General features: G+C 36.0%; 1 protein-coding gene across 1 annotated transcript; it reads right to left on the bottom strand.

Moving 5' to 3' along the window:
* On the bottom strand, positions 805-25,650 carry LOC105159830 (ABC transporter A family member 1). Its single transcript, XM_011077031.2, has 40 exons — positions 25,380-25,650; positions 24,284-24,363; positions 23,748-23,919; positions 22,803-22,885; positions 21,914-22,130; positions 20,435-20,658; positions 20,249-20,309; positions 20,045-20,131; positions 19,005-19,237; positions 18,807-18,921; positions 18,645-18,734; positions 18,269-18,489; positions 18,064-18,176; positions 16,693-16,799; positions 14,573-14,635; positions 14,035-14,121; positions 13,717-13,815; positions 13,460-13,644; positions 13,162-13,216; positions 13,005-13,076; positions 12,072-12,779; positions 11,809-11,987; positions 10,549-10,759; positions 10,100-10,181; positions 8,760-8,803; positions 8,563-8,659; positions 7,134-7,261; positions 6,952-7,056; positions 6,252-6,398; positions 5,667-5,924; positions 5,452-5,587; positions 3,818-3,897; positions 3,590-3,697; positions 3,021-3,171; positions 2,096-2,232; positions 1,929-2,003; positions 1,559-1,856; positions 1,333-1,466; positions 1,171-1,229; positions 805-1,092 (listed from the first exon to the last, which is right to left on the bottom strand). Exons 1-40 carry the CDS (start codon positions 25,509-25,511, stop codon positions 1,011-1,013), a joined length of 5,715 nt encoding a protein of 1,904 aa, XP_011075333.1. The 5' UTR covers positions 25,512-25,650; the 3' UTR covers positions 805-1,010.

Raw genomic sequence — 25,650 nt, 5'->3', positions numbered from 1 at the left:
GTCAGATAGCTTACCCGGTTCCCTTGGCCCAATAGGGATTGGGCAAGGGATATTGATTGGGAGACGAGAAAATGGAGAGGGAAGCACATCATCAATGTCGCCTACCGTGCATTACTTGGCTCGTGCGTTTATCATATATGGAAGGAGCGGAATATGAGAAAATTCGAGCATGAGGAGAGACTGCCTTCTACATTGGCTAGGTTAATTGTAGAGGATATTCGGCACCGAATAATTAGCATTGAGTTAGCTAGTTCTATTAATACACGTGCATTATACAGACAATGGCGTATTCCTTGGCCTATTAAGGATAGTGCCTAGATGAGAGCGTTGTTGTATTATAATTTTACTCATTTATGAAGATTACATTTTTCCAAAAAAAATAATATCTCTAACAAAGTTGACCGATTTAATGTTTTAATGACTTCATATATTTTTATCTTTTAGAAAAAGAAAAGGTAAGGACTATATATATGTGATACTCAAACTCTTATAATATGAAGTGTACACAAATATGATTATATATAAAAATAGACAATAGAAACAAAATATTCAGATTTAGATTAGCTTATGACCATGAGAATTGAGATGTACTTACAAACTAATTACATGTATTAGTACTTAGAAACTAATAGAGAATATAAATAAAAATGCCAATTTCAATTGTTACGTGAAAATATTGAGAATACTATTTGTCATGCCACGTCAACAAAACGTAGGTCAATATGCTGACATGACATGATCTATACTATTCGGTGTTTTCATTGCAAATCCATATAAAAATGCTTGTAAAAATTAGTCGACTTCTTGTTATAATCACTCACTCACATAAAGAAATTATAAGTTAAAGGATTCAACTCAAAGAGAGACATCACTTAAACTGCTTGTATCGTACATATATTTTTAACATATGTACAGCTCTACTGTTTACGGTCACAAAATTGTCATAGTTTGCAAGGGGGAGTTAAAAATTTAGAAGTACCTTTCTCCAGATACAGTGTCATGGTTTTACCTCATGAGTTAGTTGCAAAATGGTTGAAAATGGTTTCTAGTGTCGATTGGCTGATGCTATACTCTGATATACCGAGTGCATTTCTGCAGAAGGTAAGTTTTAGAATGCGTTGATTGTGATGATCCAAGGAAGCAAGAAAAAGCAAAATACTTTTATCGTACCTGTTCCTTTCCATATGTCCAAAAACATCAGCAAGTGAGAGGTCTTCAGCATACGGCAGCTGCAAATATACAGGGTTGTATAAATTCATTCCCCTTCATAGTAATATTGTACAGAAGAAAAATGTCCGTTCTCAAAACATAATATACTCGACCGTGACAGACCTGATATTTGATGCTCAATCCATCACAGCTTTGATAAGTAGCACCAGGAAAGGAAGATTGAATGAATGAATCAATTGCCGAAAATTTTTCTTTGGTTAACCACCACTCTGAAAATACTGGCAGTGGGATACCACCTAAGAAATTATGATCCCAAACAATAATTAGATATTATTTCTCAAGCCCCATTATAGGATAACAATTGGTGAAGTGCAAGGAGTTGGCATACCATCTCGACGCAACTGCTCGGACAGCTGTTCACTAAAGACCCCACAAGAATCGCTAGCTGCAGATACAAGACTCTCCACTCTTTCAGCATTGCCGAACCATCGTCCAATTGCTACAATTATCTCCTTTGATAAGCTGATCTCTGCTGCTTTATCAGCTGCCAGCACATCAGTACCCCCTATGCAAACTTCGAGGTCGCTGAATATACTCCGTGTATGAGAAGGAAGGTCAAAGAATGTCTCCCGAATTGCTTGGCACGTAGAATTCAAGTCGAAAGAGCTTACTTCAGTAGGTTTAACCTGAAGGTGTAAAATTTTAAAATTATGAGCATGAAAATGTTGAAGCTTATGATAAGAGATACGGAAAAATACCTCAAGTTCCAGATGATTGCCAAATCTGTTTTTCAGATGCTGAGGACTCCCAATGCATCTTAGCTTGCCTCCAACCTATGAGAACATGAAATTTGAGAGAAGAGAAAAATAATACTTCTATATACCTCAAAGAAAATTACAGTCTAGGAAAATGTATAGAGAAATACCATTATACCAATCCTGGTGCAGAGAGCTTGAGCTTCATTCATGCTGTGGGTTGTTAGAATAACAGCAGTCTTTCCTTGTCTGGTTGATAAACGTGATATAACTTCCCACATGAATCTTTTCGCAATGGGATCCATTCCTGAAATATCATGACGTGTGCTGCTTCTTAAGTTTTTAATAATCATGTGAATGCAAAAATATGAAAGATCTACAAGGCATTCAAGAAGAGAGTGAAGAGAGCATTTACAACACCTTAAGGGTATTTATGTCAGCCCAGTTTTCACGGAAAAACCTACAGAATCCTATAACCACTTCTTCTATTCATGAAAGGTGTTGAAATGCCATAAGATAGATAATTTCACTAATTTGGTAAGCCATAGTTATTTTAACATCTCTCCTCTCTCTCTCTCTCTCTCACACACACACACACACACACTGTGTGTCTCTAATTCCCTCTCCTGATAACTCTCCATATGTGTTATCCCTTCATACTACATTTCCTTGGTCTACACATAGTTTGAGATTAAAACCTATCTTTCTAAAGATACACGCAAGAACAAGTTTTTCCAGTAAGATGTATAAAATGGACGCCATCTCTATGGAGGTTTTATCTGTTTGTCACACATCAAGTACATAGGTAAAGGTTGTCACGTAACCCAATTCTAAGTTATCCTGATTAGGCTTCATTAAAGAACACCTGATTTTTCACTTTTCTTCTTTTGACATCTTCCTAGTTAAACTATGAAGCAAGTTTCCTTTAATTCCATTCTAGGTGTTGGCTGTTGGTGCCACATAACATAAAACAAAGAAACAAAATAGCTTATGCATGCATAGCACCCAAGTTCTGTCGAAGTCGTTTTGAGACATTTCCGCAATGTAAAAACCAAGATGGCGTAGAGAGGAAAGGCAAATCACAAAGATAAATACCAGTAGATGGTTCATCAAGAATGATGACCGGAGGATCCCCAATCATTGCAATTGCAACAGATAATTTACGTTTGTTTCCCCCACTTAATGCATATGCTGGCTTATCAGCATGTTTTAACAAGTCGAACTCAACTAACTTTTCCATGACAACCTGTATTCATCACAAGCATCAATCACTAACATTTAATATGTATATAAACTGCACAATGCATATCAAAATATATGTATCAATTAAGACAAGTTGCAAGGAGTTACAATCTTTTTTCTTATGGAGTATTGGGAAGGCTAATCTTCTATAGCTAAGCTTTTGACAACTGAGTCAGCAAAATTAAAATCGATAAAGAGATTTCACAAAGAAATAACTAAAGATGCTAATGGACAAAATGTTTATGAGTAGTTCTGCAGCAAAAACCACAGCTGTTGTAATGACAATGTATAAACCTAAGTTTGCACATTAAATCAATTAAGCACCAGGTAATCAGCATGCTGCAAAGCAGCTTCATGCTCTCACCTATGAAGAATTCACATTTGATGGAAACATTAAGAGGAAGTAACGCTCAAAGGCTTACACGTTCGAGCTGATACTCTTCCACTCCTTTTATTCTAGCGTAGAGATCAAGGTGTTCCCGGACCGTGACGAATTCAAGCAGAGCATCAAATTGAGGACAATATCCAATCTGAGAGGTAAAAGTTAATGAAAGATATCAATCAGATGATATTTACATAAACTCAGAAAAACAGACCTATTAGCCAGCCCAAAACAGAAATAGAGACGTATCAGGAAAAGCACTACATACATGGTGACGAGCAGCCTTCGGGTCTGATCTAATATCTCTACCAAAAATAAATGCAGTTCCAGCGCTGGGCCGTTCTTCTCCTGCACTCAACAATTAGATAAGGAAAACATCATAATTGGCAATTGTACATCATATAGATGAAATATATTTAATGTTTAGGTATGTTCAACATTTTTTAAAAATGAAAACAAACACAAGGGCCAAGGCAAACTAATAACGACGATACCTTATTTGATACTTAAACTCATATAAGCTCTGAAATGTACTATGACAAAGCAAAATATCTTCAAGAGATCCTCCTCAATGACATCCATTGGTGGCAACATGACTATGGGAGAAGTTAGCAGATATGATATCATTTGTATATAGCTCCTAGGATTGTTATGTTTGGTAGGTTAATTGTTGATCTGCAAGTCCAATCTCCTCCGATAAATACAACTTAGTTTCCATTCTCCAATACTGACATCGTATTCGAGCATGTTGAGAGAAAAATAGATATATAAAAAAAATACATATTATATATTTGTTTATTATTAAAAAAATGGAAAATAAGAGAGAGGGGAAAAAGGAGAGTGAGGAAACAATGTACAAGACCCAAGTGCTCGACTCCAACAATAGCCACCCAAGATCCACCAAGAAACAAACACCCACCTACTTGCTGCTAGTGTCCACTCTGCGTTCGATCACATGTTCTCCTTTTGCCACCACAAGCAACTGCACATTGTAGTTACGCAGCTGCGCTCAGCCATTGTCTCACAACTGGCATCTTTCTTCTGGGCATTTGACTAGCAACTAATGCTCACCTCCGACCGGTCACACCCCGTCGCGTGCTACAACTCCCATCTCCAGCCTCTGAACATGACTAAGTTCCTTTGGCTCCCTTTTTCATTCTCGTTACTATGGTTTGGGTGTTTTTTCTGTCTAAAATGCTGTGCCGACAAGAAGCGTTGTGATTGTGTGGGTTGGCTATATCTTATTGATGTTTTTGTCCTGGGACATTTTTTCCTCTACTGTCTATCTAAATCCCTTTTACAATGGCATCCAATTCTGACCATAAAGGTACTCTGCATACAACTGTGAAATGAACTGGCAAGACTTTTAAATTGTTTCTTAGTTCTCAAAACAAGCTTGTCCATATTTTGTCTAGTCCCCCAAACTAGAAAATCTCAAAGGGAGCAATTTCTGATGGCCAAATTTTCCCCTGGTCTTGGTGTTATTTAACCAGCTCGCAACTATTTCGCCTACTAGAGAAATACTGACACCACCTTGTCTAATGCCCTAATCTATCCTCGATGTTGGTGCTAGGTCTTTTGAGCCTTCATCAGAACCAGCCCTAAGTCTTCTCTTTGTTCTCTCTTTCTTTTTCTTTTTTAAAAAAGGAACATATAAATAAATATATAAAATTTCCTTTCTCACTCATTTTTTTCTGAACCTGCTCTTATACTATGTAAAAAGTAGAAAGGCTGTTAGAATATTTGGGATTTGCGAATATCTTTTCTTATTTGTTTTGGATAGGCATCTTTGATTGTTAAGACTTGTATGGCATGGATTAGTCACTCTTTTCTGGTAAAATTACAAAGTACTCATCAAAGATGTGACAAATAAAGGCAGAAAAATATAACAGTCAGTTTTACCAGACAGCATAGATAGGGTGGTTGTTTTTCCTGCTCCATTGGTTCCTAGAAAACCAAAACACTCTCCTTCTTGTACTGAGAAAGTCAGTGAATGAACAGCAATTTTGGAACCATGCTGCTTCGCTCCTGGATACACCTGAAACCAGAAACATATAACTTAGAAATGACTAAATCAAAATTTAACCACACTGTTGAATATTGAATGTGCTGAGTACCTTTCGAAGATTACGAAGGTAAATAATTGCATTACGAACTCCACCTGATAGTACCCTATTTCTTTCTGCTTTTACATCAATGTCCTCAAAATCACAATTTTCTTCTGAGGATGATTCAAGAAGAGGTTCTAAAGAGCTACTGGATGCTGCATAAACTTTTTTTCTTATACTCTTCCACAAGTCCGAGGCTGTTGCAAAATTTATCTTGTGCTGAAGCAGGACTTCAAGTCCAAGTGTCAAGACAAAGTAAATGATGCCCTACACATTACAAAGCAGTTATTCTCAAAGTGCTACTTGAATTTACGACTAATGTATATGGAAGATTATGTCATAGGATGACTGACTACAGAAACATGTTCCCTTGCAGAACATGCAGGAAAGTCATGGAAGCAATAATATCCGAAAAATTACAAAGAAACCACTTAACAGTAAGGAAAATTAAATACTACAGAACCAATATAAATTAAAACCTTAAAAAGGAGCTATGGCGGTATCTGATACTTTTTATGCAATAAAGAAAGAAAAAGTGGCAACTAAACCCAAATCCCTGCGAAGTTGAACCACATCATGAGATTAGAGAAGCACCTCTGCACCCAAATAAGATATAGAGGCACCAGTGACGTTCCAGTCAAAAACACTATCACCAGATCCCTTTTTCATCCCCTGTCGCAGAAGAGCTAATGAAGCTAATCCATCAGCAAAGCAAAACCCTGGCGACAATCTGAAGAAATTCTGAAAGAAAATATCATTTCTTAGATGATTGTGATAATCCATTCCTCATGCAACATAGTATATGCAAGAAAACGTTTGAAAGTAAAACCTTCACATGTAACAAGGGCATATGATTGATCACCATAATGATTATACCACTATCCCCTACACACATCTAATTACACAAACATGACATAATTTAACTTAAGTTGCACTAACCAGATTTTTCCACAAGCAAGGCATCTAAAACAGTTTTATGTCACATCTGAATCCAAAGAAAGACATAAAGCATAGATATATGAAGTATTAAGTCTTTTTCCTATTTGAGAAGAGCATGCAAAAATGATCACCTTATACAAGTAAAATTTGGTCCCAATGTAACTTGAAAAGCATGCAGATATCAACAATTCAGCTCTAATAGGGGGTAATGCAGACACCAAAATTTTAAAAACAAAATCAATCCAAAATATTTGTTAACCAAAAGGCAAACCATACATATCATTTTTCAACCACTTAAATGAATAATGTATCACTGCTGGCAACATAATTATTTAAAAGGAGAAAAAAATCCAACCTTTAGAAGAGAATTGGCTCGTGCAGTTGACTCTATAAGCCCCATTATAAAAGATATAACCATAAGAACGAGACCAGTGAAAAAATGTACCAAGAGGACAACATTCTGCAGGCATATATAAAAAATTTCAGCAATTGAATGAAGTAAAAATCCCGGATACAAATGAAGTGTGGAATCAATACCTGTGCCATGCTATGTTCAGAAAAGAAAAAAGTGAGGCAATAAGTCGATGATGCTATGGAAAGTCCATATCCCATGAACATAAGGACGGTCGAGAAGAAAGAGTCCCTTCCAATGAATTGATCCAGCCCTTCATAAATGGATTTCAAGAAAGTTATGGATCATCAGAATGATCTAACTAAGAGGTTTAAATTTAGAAACTGACAACTTGAATCACGGGAAATTTTATTCATGTGGCCTTCATCACCTTCCATCACAAAAACTTCATCACCTTTCATCACAGAAACTGAACATACAAATTCTATTCTTCCGTGAAAATGTTTCATTAAAAAATTACATTCCCCTGGTTTGGTGTAATTACACATAAACCCCCGTGGTTTGGAAAATTACATCTAGCACACCTGAAGTTTGCTTCCGTCTAACAAATAAGTCACCCGTTAATCAAAACTTACTGAATTTGTCGATATTAACAAAAAATAAAAAATTGAATGAAAAGTGATATATACTCTTGATTGACTTATTGCACGTCAAACAATTTTTTTTTTACTAACCTACCCTTATAACGGTGAGTACCTTGTCACATACTTTAACGCGTGAAAACATACAAGGGTAATTTGATGATGAAAAAGATTTAGGGTTAATTGCACATTGCCATCTGAACTATGATCCCTTTTTTTCCACACTTTGCCCACTAAACTTTTTTTTATGTCAACTTATCATCTCAACTTTACAAAAATTTGCATTTTGCCATTTATAATTGTTTTTCAACCAAGTTTTTTATCGAAAAAAAGTCGCATGCAGTGCACATACAATATCTAAGGGTTATCTGATAAGATATTTTTCCGGTCATATATGGCAAAGTGCAAAATTTTGCAAAGTTGAGAAACGTCACGACGATGGCAAAGTGAAAAAACGGGCATAGTTCGAATGGCAAAATATAATTTACCCAAAGATTTATTTGACCTTCAATCAATAAGTCAGTAATAAATCAATCGGCGAATTAATTCGCCTAACAGAGGAACAACTTATTTGTTAGACGGAAGCAAACCTGTAATATGGCAAAGTGCAAAATTTCGCAAAGTTGAGAAACGTCACAACGATGGCAAAGTGAAAAAACGGGCATAGTTCGGATGGCAAAATATAATTTACCCAAAAATTTATTTGACCTTCAATAAGTCAGTAACAAATCAATCGGCGAACTAATTAGTTCGCCTAACAGAGGAACAACTTATTTGTTAGACGGAAGCAAACCTCAGGGGTGCTATATGTAATTTCTCAAACCAAAGGGGATGTGCGAGTAATTATACCAAACCTCAAGGGAAGCGGAGTGTATCTGTGACTTTCAACATATGTAAGTAAACAAAATCACGTAACAAAGTATATTATCACTACAATATAACCCATGAAAAGGCACAAAGTCCAAGAACATACCAAATGCGCAAAAGAGGAAGATCGCGAAAGATGAAGGAAATAGAAAGCTGATGAAGTCCCAAAGGTATGTGGAAGCCCAATATGAGAGCAAAGACACCTAAAAAGGGATAATAAACAGCAAACAGAGTGTCAATTCAGACTTCAGAGAACCTTGAAAGAACTAAAGAAGCTGACATTTTTAAGGAAAATTACCATACCCCACTTATAAGTTGCTGGTGCTTGGCTTTTACTTCACGTTCCTGCATCAAAACTGATAAAATGAACATACTACAATGAACATAGTCTATAATCAGACAAGAAATTATAAGAGCATATTCTGCCCAACACTTCTTTTCTGAATATATTCTTATATTCTGCCACCATTAAGATGTAGGTATATCCAGTATGATGCTCGCTCTTATATTAAGTCCAACATTTCCCTCATCACTTTCTTTCTATTAAGTCCAAAACTCCACGAAGCAATATAAACTTACTCTTCTGTCCATGACCACAATCAGTGAAAAAATTTCATTAGTGTTTCCCTAATCTGTCTCCTACAAACATGACATCCCATTTTCAGGCACTTGAATCAAAATAAATTCTTATTTCTAATATGTAAATCCAGACCACGCAACAACAATTAAAATAATAAGCTAACTTTTACAACGTGAAACCTTGATTTGCACTAAGATCTTGGATAGTCGCCCACATATCATGCTTATCACCATCGATTTCCTATTATTTTCAGATTTAAGAGCATGACCCTGAACAATATGAACATTCAAGGTTTTACTAGAAACTTCCAGTTGATAACAGGCTAGTTGAAAGAAGAAGATGCAAGTAGTCAAAAGAGAAGCTTTCACTGTTGTGTTACATTACTGAGAATTTTGAACTAAGGTGAGAAGACGTTTGAAAATTCAATTATTTGTAATGTTACCATGTATTGGTTAATAATGAAAAACAATATTAGAATGAGTTTTTTTTGCTAAAAATATAAATATTTAGCAAGACAAAAATTTGAAACAATTAACAACAAATTCTAATAAATTAGGGAGCCTGGAAAATTAGTGCATCAGATGTGAGCTAACTATACCTTATCCTCTCAGTGGAATGATTGGTTTTCCAAAAATATGAAAGCACCAAGTCAAAACAGGAAGCAGTAAAAACATAATTGCAACTTACACCTACATAAAAGAGTTGCAATGTTGTTCTCCTCTAAATCATAGGTGAAAGAAACAGACAATGGTTATTCATTAATATTGCTTGTAAAATGTTGTTCTCTAAGGCCAATTAATCTCATATTGCTGAGCAGGATAATATTCCATTTGTAACTATGAATAGTAGGTTGATAGTTTGAGAGTGTGAAGGAGACTTCAGAACCAATTCCTCCAACTATTCATTCTCCAGTCCACCCATACGTTTTAGTGCTTCTATCCACAAACTTGGGAAACTAATACGAAACCTCTGTTTTTCAAATTGTTAACCAACAACATTAGTAGTATGAATTTCTCAAATAGTACTAGTTAGCAGTACATAGACAATGTCATGTGCATGTATGTGATAGTTTCTTCATCAAATGAAGCAGAAATGAATGAGAAAGCAATAGTAACAACATTAGCAACTTCAAAGGCATCAAGATCCTGCACATAATTATCGGAAGCATTAAACCTAATACAAAAATTATATGTAGCAGCTCAACAGACAGTCACAGAAAGAACAAACATCTATTAGACGAGCATTATAGGGTACAGCATATACAGCCACGTTGAACCGTAATTTTATGAGTTTTTTCTTTTTGGCCACAGCAGATATTAAAGTTCAAATTTTGTATGGAAACCGTAATGATATTGAAAGGACTAAATCTTAAAAGTTGAATTAATTGGTTATCATGTCCCAAGCAAAAGCATCAAAATCAATTCAACACTGAGTTGATTTCGTCATTCAAAATGAAACTTATCCTAAAATGCAAAACATGGAATTTGTTTACTTAACGAATTCCAAACATACATGGCGTTGCTGGAGCTGACTCTTTGTCATTGGCAATGGGTGATTACGTGTTTGAATAGTCATATTCTCATTAAGAGTCGCGAGCCTGAGTATCGCTGAGTTTATCAAATTAATATAGGTCGGAGCAGCATGCTGACAAGAACTGTTGTGAAGAACAGTATAACCGAGGCTCCCGTCTTCACTTTGTGCATCCATAACTACTGCTCCATATCTGTACACGAGAAGCATAAGAAATAGTAAAAACAAAGTACATATGCAAATAGGCAGTAAATATAAAACTGCAAGGATAGTACAACAGATGGCTAACCAAAAATTAACAAGTAGCACCCTTCAACAAAGTTCTTCACTACATAGCTGGCCACAAACCAAGACGTAACTTTTTTTAATTAATTTCAATCTACAAATAAGGAATCAATTTTGGATGGAGTAATGATAAAGTGCACAAACCTCCGAGCATTTTATGCATTTGAAATTGACCAGGCATTCCGTACCTGGCTTAGCTAACCCCCAAATAAGAATTAAAGAAATAAAACTTCAGCAGGTCAGTCTTATCCTATCAAAACTCAGTTGAATCCCTATCAACTTAAAAGAAAAAGAAAATTTTCAAAAAAAAAAGTAAAAACATAAGAACTATATAAAGAATTGTTAACCAAAGCTATTTGTATAACTATGAAAAGTTGCTCCATAGAAATATGTTATCACAATCTCTAGTCAATTCTAGTTAGGGAACACTGTTTATCTACAATATTTTTTGTAAAGACTTGTATACAACACAATAATGAGGTTTAAAGCAAGATTATTTGCAGAGGAGACAATTTTGCTTGCAAAGCTAAGTTATCTGAAAAACTCAAATTCGGCAAACTAGAAGACAGAACAGAATGGAACTCATGCTGTTCTCAGACAACAATCTCAATAAGCATCACAAAAAGAGCACACTAGATAAGACCTACTACTCAGCTTTCTTTGTCACACAAATGAACAAAGAAAAGAGAAAAAACAAAGGACGGGCAACTCCTGTTGCATCTATGTCTCTTTAGATGACTGCTTGGCCCCCATGTGGTCCACAATATATTTTGTAGTAAGGAGTTCCAAGGTCAATATCATTGAAACAGATCCGGAATCCCTTGATAATAAAATGACATCAAGCAACTTGTATGGGAACCCATAATAGTTTAAAGACATTTTTTATTCCTGAAATTAATGTCAAAAACAAGGTTGGAACATGAAATAAGAACTGAAAAGCGATGAAATATAAAGTACCTTGACTGATAGGATTCATTATAGCTAGACATCAGATATTCACTCATTGAAAGTAAAATGGGACCCAAAGATGGCCCTGCAGCTTCGATAGCATCATCCAATGCCCTCCTTGGATCAGGAAATCTGTATGTACTTTGTCTAAATCTTTGAATCCAGCCTCCATGTACATGCTCGGAAACCTGTGGAATGTGCAAAACAATTGATAGAGTAATCTTTCTGTATATACAAACAAAACATAGTAAGAAAATAGGAACTTCAGAAACCTCTTTGGCAATTTCTAAGGATAAGTCAAAAGGAATTGGTCCACCACCACCTCCACCAGTTAATAGAGGATTAAAGTGAGAAGTTGTAAAGGTCACTGATTGCTGGTCAGGATGTGGCTTTAGCTTGATCATAAGAAGACCCAACAGCAAGAAGATGGCAGGAATTAGCAGCTGAAAAATAATCGTCTTTTGATCTCGCCGAGCTGAGACTGCTCTCTTTATCAGTAAAGCTTTTGAGTGTTTCCAGAAAGTTGACCTCGAAAGTATACAAGCGCAACAACACTGCATACTGAGGAACTTTATGACATGCAGTGTCGTCACCAAAAATAAACTACTAGCTTTCCCCATTATGGAGAATATAAAACCAATAACTTCAATATAATTTTTACAGACTTTTGAGCAAAAGATTCTTTCTGAAGCATTATTTTGGCTCTGTTGATTGACATCCAAATTAGGTGCGGTTAGAGGCTTCTCCTCAATAACATAGTCAGTTCCATCAAAATCACCTCCAGCGACTCTAAGGAATACCTCCTCCAGAGTTGTGACAGAAATACCATAACTCTCGATGCCAAGAAATGTACTGTCCCCACAGTCTGGAGTCTCAAAGTTAAGATTTGACCTTTGCATGCAACGCTCTATTTCCCGAAACATGCTCTCAAAGGATGATGAGGATGCAATAGGGAGCTTGAAGGAAATCTCATTACCAACCTGCAAAGGTACAAGAAAGGCCAGGTGACTATTTGAGAAATGCCATAATCATCATGGATATATGCATTGTTCAGAAGTAGTATGCTTTTATTTCCAAAAGTGCATGTAATGAGAATTTTGTAACATTGATAATAAAAACAGCCCCCATCGCCGATCAGGTAAAAATGGAGAAAGTGCTCTTGTTGGATGACTGAATAACATAGGGTCTAAATGTTAGAAGAATACCTCGCTCACGCATGTTGCGGATGGGATGTGACTGTAAACAATATCAGCTACTGCTGAAGCATTTGGTGTAGCCTGAAGACGAATAAATCACCATGAGAGAATATTAAAAGTCCAAAAAATAACTCTAACAACATAAGCAAAGTGAGATGTTGCATACCTTTACGAGAGTAAGAGTATAACCAACACCATATTGCTGCTTTAAGAAAAAGGAACTGTTGAAAAATAGACAAGACTATAAGATTGCATGAAATAAAGCCAGCTCTTGTGCATCATTATTCTGCTTTGGATATCAAACTTCCATCCAATGCAGCTCTTCCTTCCCTCCTAGTTTTTTCCCTCTCTTTTTCTTTAATGGGGAATGTTATATGTTTTTCTTCTTCTAGCAAAAGTTCTACATGTGTAAATTATCCCTGAAATTAGTCATAGAAACAATATAAAATTTGAGTAGCAAGAACCTTCCACAGCATTTAATAGAGCCATTAGCCATGATAGCTATCCGATCTCCTAGAGCATCTGCCTCATCCATGGAGTGAGTAGTCAGTAGTATTATCCTTCCCTTTTTTATTCTTTTGATTAACTGCCATGTCAACCGCATCGAGTATGGATCCATTCCACTTGTGGGTTCATCAAGGATGATAACCTGTATTACTTAAGAACACATTTTAGCATCAATAATGAAAATCAGCGGATATTGTTCAAAACTCATACAAACCTTGCTGTTTCCTATGAGTGCAATTCCTAGAGATAACTTCCTCCTCATACCTCCAGAAAGAGCCCTTACAAAAGTATTTAGTTTGTCCGCCAAACCCACCTAATTAAAGATTATTTGCACAAAGTATCTCTCAGCAGTAATCAGCAACACATAAAAACTAAATACAGCTTTTACAATCAAGAAATATAAGTTTAATCTGATGTAAATAATAGATGAAGAAAAGAGATGTAGAAAAACAGCAGGTAAGCAGGTTCTTCAACACTATAGAACAACAGTTCCGAATAAGTTGCATTAGCCGTCCCAGTGAAAGAAACTTACTTCTTCAGCCATTTCAGTTGCAACATTCTCCAAACAATCTTCATTCACTCCCTTTATATTAGCAAATATTTCTAAATGCTCCTTCACCTGAGAAAAGCAAACGCCAACATTCTTCTCAATTCAGACAGTAGTTCAAAAAGAATGGAAAGAAGTACGCTTTTTTATTTCTCCAAGATTGAAATAAAAATTCAAAGAGACCATTCAGAAAACAATGTTGCAGAGTTTGATTAGTTTCAATTCTGGGGACTCCAATCACAGATAGTATTCAACTTTCGGTTGTACTAGGAACAACAAGATGGATTTATGATGTGTCTGTCATATCTACATACTACAAACAAGAATTATGTGACCTCAATGATTATAGAAAATTATAACGGAGGATGCTAAAAGTTGACAATGTCAAAAAAACGAACATAAATTCTGCAAAAATGATACATGAAGCTAAGAGCATTGAATTTGCTTAAGCATAAAAAAGAAACTGGAAATGATAAAGTAAATGAAAAGAAAATTGGCAAAGATAAGAAGAGAATTGTCTTACAGTCAACTCAGGAAAAAGAATATCATATTGCGGACAAACACCCAAACTTTGGCGAATTTCATCCTGCAAAACCAACAAACCGTAGTATCCAACTTAACAAAATAATAGTACTGTGTGCCATTGAAATAAATTCTGGATATCCCTACTGATGTTATGATGTTGTAAACTGAGATTGTCAGTAAAGGCATTTAGTAAAATGAAAGACCATTACCAATCATGATACAGAATACCCAAAACATTCAGGTAACAGTAAACCATAAAGAACAATAGTTTTACTTCCAGAACCAGAGCAAAATCTGGATACATAACCTGTTTCCCAAAAGGCAGAGGTGAGGCTAAAGAGATGGTTTATTGTCCATCAGTTTTTCTTGATCTAAAAGATCATCAAGCCAAGCACTACTGGGTTGAGTAATAAGTCAGTATAAGCAATGCCTCATACCCAGCCACAACCTTTCAGATCCTAATTGAGGGGAACTGAAATACTCAGAACTAGAGATGAAAATCTGGTTTCCCCTTGCATAAGAACAGCACTTGTGAACAAACTATGAAAATATCAGAAGAAAAATTCAAAACTTCATGAACTGAAAAACTAGAAGGAAACAATTAACAGGATATTTTACCTCCAAAGACTGCTGACAAAGCAAGTTAGCAAGACTATGCCGAGGGTGTGGGAGGGTAGGTCCTAGTAGAGAGTGGACTGAGACAAGTACAGAGTTTGACAAGTATTCACAGGTTTCTCAGGCTATAGAAGTGTTGTAGCATCTGATCAGAGTCATCAGACACCACATTAGTACATTAACATGTCAAATGCAGATGGATACCATTCTGAAAATGAGGACCCCGTGGATATAGAGGGCTGGACTCTAGCTATTTCGTATTCTCTTCCAAATTTTCAGGAGATTTAAGCTCTTTCTCATAAGCTTAGCACAAATGAGTTTCAAAGAACAACGGGCCTCACATTTTGCATCGATTGGAATCAATTATTTCATGCGGCTTCATGCTGACCAATTTGGATCAGCAATAAAATAGTGAGCACCGCTAGGGAACATAATCAATACCAAGGAGAACATAATGGACAGATTGATCATTCTGATCCTAGTCCTTTGATGAAACCAGTCAAATATGTTAAAGCATCACTCTAATGAATAAAATAATAACCACCAGTCATTGTTCTATACTTTTCAAGAGCTCTAGCCTGTGCAGCAGCAACATCAACATTAATCTGAAGAACATAGATCCAACTATCAACCCTTTCCGCACCACATATAGTTCCAGGTGCTAGCTACAGAACACTGATCGACTGACAACTAAAATTGTCAATGCGACTCAAATTCACTTCTGGTATGGCTACTTAAAAGTTCCTCAAATAACATTTTTCTAATACAGCATTAAGAATTAACTACTGAAATTAGGCCGTTAATGCAAAGAGGTCGTAATTATAAATATATATGTATGCATTGCATACAACTAGCTTCAGCAGGGATTAGAAAGGAGGGAAAGGAGAAGGGAAACAAAAGAAGAGGACTTTCTTCTAGTTAGTGGTCTGAAAGGGTACAGCAACAGAAAAGGTAAGGATCGCGGTTTATCCCAGGCTAACGCATTAACAAAGGAATTGGGCAAGAGTTAGTAGTCCATGTAAGAGGATATTTAAGGCTTTAAGGACATTCAATAATCCTAATCAGCATTTTAACAAGTCCATATTCTGGTTTGGTTCATATTGGCTGCAAGAGAAACGTGAGATTTAATGTATATTGCCTCTAACTCCTCCAAAGGTGGAGGCTATTTTTATTCCTTCTAAAGTCTAGCACGAGGAATTCTTTTCCACAAGTAGGTGGAAGTGAGGCCCAAACCATGCTGAATGGCCATGTTATCCAAGAGGTTTTGTAGTGCAAATATCCTTCCTCCCAAAAGAGTTCTATGGAGCTAATGCTAGGATGCACTAACTCCTGCCCTTCATAACTGGAACATTTGACCCTTCTAGATCCTGAAATCATATTGACAACTTCTATTTCCAATCGTGGTAAAGATGCAAGGCCAGGAGAAATTGCTTCTATCAAGTTCCCAGTTGCTCATTCAATATATTGAATATAGCATACATAAAACAGAACCGACAATATTACCATGTCAGTCAAGATGTTCTTCCCAAAAACTAGTGCATCTCCAGAGGTAGGGCGAACAAGACCGACAAGCATGGACATTGTTGTGCTTTTACCAGCTCCATTATGTCCTGTGGGATATATAATTGAGATCAATCATCGTAACATGCAAATTACCATTGTAATAGAAATGAAATAAAAAAGTAAAGGACACATCCTTAACAATGAGGCTTTTGCATTCGTTAGTATGTTCTTGTATGGAAGTATAAAGTAATGATCGGCAAGAAGCCTTATGAACTGCAGCTATAAAGATTCTCTATGGCTTTGGCCTCTTAACTGCTAATATTTTGAGAGATATCCAAGTAATTTTCTTGTAAGGATGAGTAAGAAATCAAGTAATTTTCTTGGCTAGAAATATAAAAAGACAGGATTATCCAAGAGGAGGGTTTGACTTCACAATTCAGGGCATAAACGTTGATATATTAAGCAAATAACTGGGAGTTAAACATTTTGCAACCGGTCACAAAGGGAGGTGTAGTGGTATGTAAAGCCGGGACATTAAAGACATGCATAGTAGAAAATGATGAAGTAGGGACCATTAGAAACTTCAACGGCACTCTAGACCTGATGTGAAAATGGATGACTGAGAACCTAAAAGTGGTGTTTTGAGAAACTAAAGGACGATGCCTGTAGCTAAGGGACAAACAGTGCTATGAGAAAATGCTACCAAAAAAGGTAGTATATTATGTAAGATAAAAAGGCTGGAAGCAGAGATGAGTAAGAAAAAGACAGGAGAACTAGTCAAAGAATGAACTAAAGGTTTAACAATTACATCGACAGAAACCGAGAAATTAAGGCTTATGATTAGCTAACTTCGGAAACTAAAAATGAGATCTCAAAGGTGTTGACCGCACGAAATATTAGAACACAAAATCTTGGTTAAGGATGAGGGCTTTCTGAATGAGAGAAACAAATATCTGGATAAAAGAAGCTATTAACCTCAGAGAACAACCGTTATTACTCAGCAGCATTAGGGTAGTAAAGGCATTGGCAGGGCTTCAGGACCACAGATCTATCCCACTGAGATATAGTTACTTGACTGACTTAGGTTGAGTTTCTTGGTTGAACATGATCATTTATCTATAAAAACATGGATACTCTCGAAGATGGAGCTAATAGACAAGTATTAAGTTAAAAACTCAGACACAGAGTCAAAGAGCAATCGTGAGACCATAAGAACGATGGTTTCAAGGACCAACTTAGGTTTATGCCCACCCAAACAAACAAAGAATTCATCAAAGACAAGATATAATTGAAACAAGGAACCACAAGCCTACATATGAACCAGTTTAGTGGTAACAGTATGCCACAAAAAGCAAACAATAATGTGGTTACCCAAAAGAGCGAGAATTTGATTTTCATAGAGTGTCAGCTGTAAGGAATTGACAGCGCAGCACCTTGCCTTCTTAGAAGTGTACACCTTGTGCAAATTTCTAATCTGAATACATCTGGAGAACAAATTAACATAGAATGAGATGAATATATATCTTTTCCCGTTCTTTTGCATGCAAACTCAGGTACCAGTTGTAATATATCTTACCGTCCATCGAGTTCTTGTTGCTTCATTTCGAAGCTTATTGCTTCTACAGCTGGTTTATATACAGCTCTTTCAAGAAGAGGAGCATTTTCCTCAAGGTCGCCATAAATTAATTTACCAACTGAACTGGAAGAAAACTGTTCGCTTGAATGCTTTTTCCTCCAAAAGGGCTTAAAAAACATAGAACTCCAAGTTTCATGCACCCCATTTTCCTTATGGAGGACCTGATTTCATAGTAACAGATACAAGTTTAATATTATATCCAAACTAAAAGAGATCTACACTTCCCCAGAGCCAAGGAGATGAGAGTTCTCATTAAAATGCTGCGCAAAGCATTTTGGAATAAAAGATCAGTAAAATATAAGATGAGAAGATATACCTTATCTAAATATAGACCAATCACACAGTATAAGAAAGTGTCAAGCAACATCATCAAAAGACAGAACAGAAAGCAAACGCCAGAAGAATCCTGTAGTAACATTGAACTTGAGACTTCTTGAAACTGAAGATAAACATAGAACATAGTTTATGAAAAACATACCCGCCAGATGTTGCTCCATCGGAGTCCAACATGAGCACGTTCATAATCAGCAAAGTTAATGGACCCCAAGGCAAATGCTGTGGGTGAAAGAAGAGAAGCCATTACCTTGAATAGCCTACAAACATACAGAAACGGGATATTTTATAGACCATCAAAGACATTACCTACTCGTATTATAATTTACCATATAATACTTACATCGAAACAGACTCGTCATCCACAGAATAATAAGGGAAGAAGGATGCAAGAAAAGCAAGCGTCCCAACCGCTACTGCAGTTTTTGCTCGAGTGAAGAATGTAGAAATCAGAAATGATAGCATTATTGAGCTCAGTCCAAAGCAGAAGAAGTACACGAACACCAGGGATTTGTCACTGTACTTAAAAAGGGTTCCCATTGTGCAAAGAGTGATGATTCCAGAAGAGACAGCAAACTGCGCAAGTGAAAAAACACTTAGAAGAATTTCCTTTGCGACTCACTGTGAAAAGGCAAACAAGTGAAAAGGCTTCGTGAGATCGTAAGCCTGGAAGAGAAGCAATGGAAACAAACATGCTTCTATAAAGCCAAGACATCCCCAAATATGTGGAAAAAAATGATGGATTTGTGCAGGTTTATAAGGTGGATAAAGGGTACAATATGAAACACATAAATGTTTGAAAACCTATTCAAATCACCCAACAAATGCTCTTATATTTAGCTCAATCCTTTCCAAAGTTATCTGTAAACTGCTTACTTTCAACAGTCTAATTCCTGTAATGTAAAATTTCATGGTTGTGTAATTTCAGAAGAATGTGAAGGAATTAATAACTCCCTCGGCGGTTAACAGTATAGTTTAATTTCAGCCATTACAGTGAAACATAACAAATTTTCAGTACAATTAAGAGGCAGTTTAGTTGAAGATTTTGAAGGATTTCAAAAGCTTCACCATATTTGGTGCCAAATTCCAAAATATGACTGATCTACTTAAAAATGAGCTATAATCTTCGTCTCTCTTCAATACTCAAAATTTAACAGAAGCAGTTTATGTTATCAATTGCATTTTTGCACGTTAAGTCAGATATTATGCTATATGCATCTATAAACAACATACCAGCACATATATACTAATACAGACGTGAGTAGGCGAATATGTGCTGTGTTGTAGAATACAGTCAAAAAACTTCACCTTGAAGATTAAGAAAGAAAATGTACATGTGACATAATATAAATTTTAGTCACAATATATTTGTATAACTCAAACCTGCAGTGCATACGTTAGAAACCACGAGAGATAAAACATATTGTTTTTGAGACCCATCATATAAAGACCTTCCTTGATCTTCTGCTCCTGGTGCATCAGCAACTAAGAGCACTTAGTACAAAAAAAAAGATTCCAGGAGAACACGTAATTCCACTAAAATCTAGTTCAGAAATAATTGAGAAGAAAAAGAGGGTCATGTACTACCTTTTCAAAAACAGAATAACTAATCAGTCGAGAGATTGGATAGAGAAATCCCAGCAAGTAACTGTTCAGCAATGTGATAAAAAAGTTAAAACCATTTAGCTCCTGGAAGCACAAACTATTAGCCATCACAGATAGAAAATGCTGAAGAGCTAATGTCAAAGAAACAATGGCTATAAGAACACATACAGCACTCCCATGACTCTCTTGACAATGGACTGGAATTCATCATCTGTGTATTCACGAGTTGGAAATGGGGCAAGTCTTATGTTTGAAGGGCTAAACTGCATCCAGGGGATCTTGAGTTGTGTATGCAATGAAGTTGAGTCCACTGATGATAGAAGCTCGTTGGTGTCCGAGTGTGTCACTTGTTGTGCGGCAAATATAATAAATGAATCCATAACTTGCTGAAGCTGCAAGTGGAATTAAATAAATATGAGTAACAGCGTCAAAAGAGACAAGAAGTGTCAGCAAGTTCTACGTCCCGACTAAGAAACTTGAAAGGCATCCATCAATCTAGTTTCTTGAAGCCAAAATTTAAAGTGCATTATGGGACATTATTATTGTTAATATCATTCAATATACATAGAGCTGTGAAATTTTGTTTACTATTTGATGCCTAAATGACCTTTCCACTTGTCAACAATTAAAATTGGAGAAGGATAGTACCAGGTAGTCCATATAGCAAGAGCTTTGGTTAACCCAAAACCATGATAAAAACTACTACTTCAAAGCCAACAAGATGACACCGAAAAAGCAACTTCCACACAAGATTCTAGCCAAGTTACCCACTAAGCCTGATATCTCCATGCCACCAGTAATCTCTCTAGACATTGACAAAGGTCAACCAATTATTTAACAACCTGACGTCCAACCCTCCTGTCCAAACCAACTGGTAAAAAAAAAAGGAAAAGGAAAAGGAAAAGATACAGATAAAGAAAAGCCATCATTCATAGGCACGCATGGAACACCAATAATCAGGCAAATACATATCCTGCAAAACCTGTCTTTATATATATAATATAAAGATTTCTCTCACAGCAGTGATGTACAAATTTGTTAAGAAAAGAAGGAGCCAGTAAAACATTTGATCTTTCCGGTACCCCAATCAACGTTGTTAGAAATCAAGAAAATGTGCAATTTAAACAAATAACGAGATGATGTTCTCCTGAATTCTAGTATCTAAGTTGGGTAACTTTCTCCCCATCTGCAGTGGGGTCTTAATTTTACAATGATAAATACAAAACCACATCAGTTCTAGCCATTACCAACTTGAGTTTGTTTTCTTAAAGTGCACAAATTAGCACTAGATATTTCATCAGATATAGACATCATAAGAATCCATTACTTACGTTACACTGTCCACTAGATATCTTCAATGTAATTAAAAAAAAATGAAAGCATTTAAATCATGTTCAAACCACTGAATTCATTTGTCATTAAGTCCATCATGCTGAAGAACTAGAAAGGTAAAACCATTCCTGATTTTTGCAAGTGTGCTAAATGAAGGAATACAAGCTATAACCTGCTTTAACATGATATTGAGATTGCATCATATCCACAATATTGTACTAAAGAAGATTTTGAGCCATCTAGACAGTAATGCACATTGTGAATTGCGTAAAGCAAATAGTTCCTCAGAAAGTATAGAAGGATGTGAGTCCATACAGTTAAAAATCCACTGAAGCTGTACTGGAATATCGGTATTATGTTCACACCTAATTCCAGGTCATTGAGATAAGGGCCATTGGTGTCCATGATGGATTTAACATTGGGGAATCCTGAAAAAGCCCATGTGTGATTCAAGCGAATGCTATAGTCAAATAACCGAGGGCCTTGATTATGAAAGACAATTGCCCCTTTGATTTTCGGGTTCGTGTAATTCCTACAAACAGAAAAAGATAGTGTAAGTTCCCTTCTTTCCTTACTCCAGGACTTTACATAAACCAATTTCAGGATATTGTAAGCCAGTGTATAAGAAAAGAAAATTTGATCATGAAAAAGACGTCATCAAACTTTCGTCCATAGTAATCCCATATTGTAAAGGGTAGAGATTGAATACAGAGCGAGGAACTTCATTTGGCCCTCACTTTTAAAAGTGAAATTCAAAGACCTTCCTGAACACTGAAAAGGCAGTGAATACCACCCAGTGACTCGGCATCCATTGCTACCAATTTATTAATGCATCTAACAGTATATTCTCCAACGCATAAACAAAAAAGAGAAAAAAGAAGTCAAACACCTGCCCTTCCAATTCAAATTCCCATCACTCTCCAGCATTGTTGAGTCACTACTACTCTGAACCATCACCAATACCTCAAAACCAAGACCCTATTGCCTCGCAGAATATACCTATAGTTAAGTTAAATATCTAACAACTACAGGAAGAATGTCATTAGTGGACTACCATCAGCAAGCAACTCAAACAATACTTGTAGGCTAACCATTACATACAATTATAGTCACTTGTAGCAATGAGACACTGTTTTCTACATACTATTGCCCCATTGACTTGCACTAGAAAGAAAGCAAGAAAATGAAAGGAATCAAAACTCACTTCACTTTATCATAAGCACCATAAAGATTTGACTTCATGTATGTTTCAAGCTCTTCTTCATCTTTGTAAACTTTTGCAGCCATCTGGATTACATTGTAGTATAATCATTATTAGTAAGGAAAAGTAGAAAAAAAAGATATCTACATAGACAAAAGTAGAAACTAGCCAGAGGCATCTAAAAATATACCTCTTGTTTCTATATTTACGCAAACATTCATGTCAAACCAATTAATATAAAGACTAAAATAACAAAAATGCAATAAGAATTAGTACCAATACTTGCTCAGATGTCAAAGAAAATTAATGAGTAACTTCAATGGGTTTGGTTTCCTTTTTGGTTTTTTCTCCTCAAACGTCAATATGTTCTCAATTACCAGAAGCACTTACTCAAGGGACATTTCCTACAGATTTCAATGCAATGTTTGTTATGGAGATGGAAATTTGGGTGAACAGTATTTCTCAATTTATTTGCAGGTAAGGGAAAGGAACGACCAACTTTTGCATTTGGTCAAAACATAACCACGTTAAAAAGAAGCATGCAGGAATTGGTTATCATCTTTCAGATGATGTCTTTCAAAATAAGGCCCAGAGATTGGAGATTCAAATGAAATAATGTCCAGAAACAGTCCAGGAATGATGGCCAAGCAAAAACCACAGATAAGCCCAGAAAAATCTAGGGACATATGGAAGATGGGGCCAGTGGCATTACCATCTACTGCAGCTTCTTACCAGATGGGCTAAAGAAAGCTAAGCTTTCATTATAACCTAGCAAATATATATAAGGACACTAACACCAGCAGCGAACACCAGAAATGGCAAATTAATAGACCATAACCTAATAATTGACAAGTCATGAATTATATAACAGCAATATGAACAGCTTCATAGGTGAATATAACAAATAACATTACAATTGAGCATATGAAAGAAAGCATTGGCACGCACCTTCAGCAAAGGAAATTTTATAGACAGCACATTAATCATCATCCTTGTCTGACTTGTATCAGGTGCAAATGCTAAATACTCACGCTTGGCACATAATAATTCCAAAATTTGGTCAAAAGGTGCAGACTTGTCACCCTTTCCCACTTCCACAAGCATGTCTTTTCTAATATATCTGCAGCAGGGCTCCTTCATTCTCAGTAAAATTTAATATATCAATATTTTCCATTTACATTTAAGAACAGCCAGTGAAATGCATCTTGCATTCATATTTGATTGTTCTCTTTCAACCTCTACATATCAACTTTCAATTTGATAGTGAAGTAAGTCATACACAATTTGAACTGCAAGACAAAGTTTGATGTTTTTAAATCTTATATATATATGGAAATTGTTCATGCGCTGTTAACCACTTCATTTGCTTGGATGGCTCAATTTCTTTTAGCAAGAAACACAATAAAAAGGAAGTTTGAAGTAACAATGAGTGATAATTTCATATAGAACGTCCAAAAGATAACGAGGAAAAAGATAGAACATACGGCTGTGGAGGGTGTAGTTGTGTATCAACTCTTGTCCTTACGGCTATAAGCAACAACATAACAATAGTTGGAAGCAAAACCTGCCACATTGATATGAAAATAAATGAATAAATCAGTCTTGGTATACACCTAAACCAGCATTGAAGTGAGACGAGTGTAATTTTCCATAAACAACATGAAAAGGTTTAATTTGGTCAGTTCAGCAATCATATAATGATAAATAACTTAATCGAAACAAAGTCCAACAACAAAGAAGACAGAAAGAGAAAGACAAGCATAGAACACAAATAGGATTGTGGCTCTATACATGTATGTATACATCAGAAATATAATAACTTAATAATGCAATATCAAAATCCTATCCAATTGAATCCAACCAAAACCGTATTTGAGAAATAAAATTCAAATGATCTGAGTACCCAAATGATGATGAAATTTTCCAAGTATCTGACAGTCTTCAAATTTAGTAAAAACTGGCAATTGTTGATCAAGATTATATGGCAGTGTTGCGTAACTTAAGATACAAATTGAGAGCGAGGAACTTTTATGAGAACAGGAGAAAGTTTTACCTCGTCAATTAACGATCCAATTTGACAATAAAAGATGAAGAATCAACAAACAAATAAATTTATGCATACTTGTATTTCCAAGAAATCTCAAGATTCTTGATTTTAACAACACTAGCAATTCCAAAGTGGGTTTCCGACTTCAGGATTACCAATTTGAATACCCCAATTCATCAGATGAGAAAAGAAAACAGAATTCCAAGAATTTAACAACCAAATTAGACATGCAAAACCAAGAAACTGCGTATACTAGCACCAAATTTCAAGAACCTAAGAAGAACCAAATCCAAGAAAACATGCAAGATCAAGAAAACTGCGTACATGAGCACCAAATTTCAAGAAAACTAGAAAAATGAAATCCAAGAAACATGCAGAATCAAGAAGCAAACTCGTACATTAGCACCAAAATTCAAGAAAATTAAAACCCAAGAAACATGCAAAGACTAAGAAACTGCTTCTGTCGGAACAGTGAACGTATGCCCGTACGCAGTCACAAAAACAGTGTGCGGGAGTGTGCGAAAAGTAGAGACCTCGGCGCAGGTGACAAAGGGATGGCGAATCTTGAGAAGCCAGTTCTTGCGGAGCATGGCCTTCAACTGTCTCCTTGATGACCTCATACTTTCCCTCTCTTTCTCTTTCTCTTTCTCTTTTTTCTTCTCCATTAAAGACTCTCAGAGAATTTCTTCAGAGTCTCCCCACACACACACACACACGCACTGAAAAAGAGGTGAAGCAAGGACGGTCGGAGCCGGAGCCTTTATGAAAAATCCAAAAGACTTGCACATAAAGATATACTAATTA

Source organism: Sesamum indicum, linkage group LG4 (assembly GCF_000512975.1).
Source record: "Sesamum indicum cultivar Zhongzhi No. 13 linkage group LG4, S_indicum_v1.0, whole genome shotgun sequence".
Taxonomy (NCBI): Eukaryota; Viridiplantae; Streptophyta; class Magnoliopsida; order Lamiales; family Pedaliaceae; genus Sesamum; species Sesamum indicum.
This window is presented reverse-complemented; position numbering and strand designations above follow the sequence as displayed.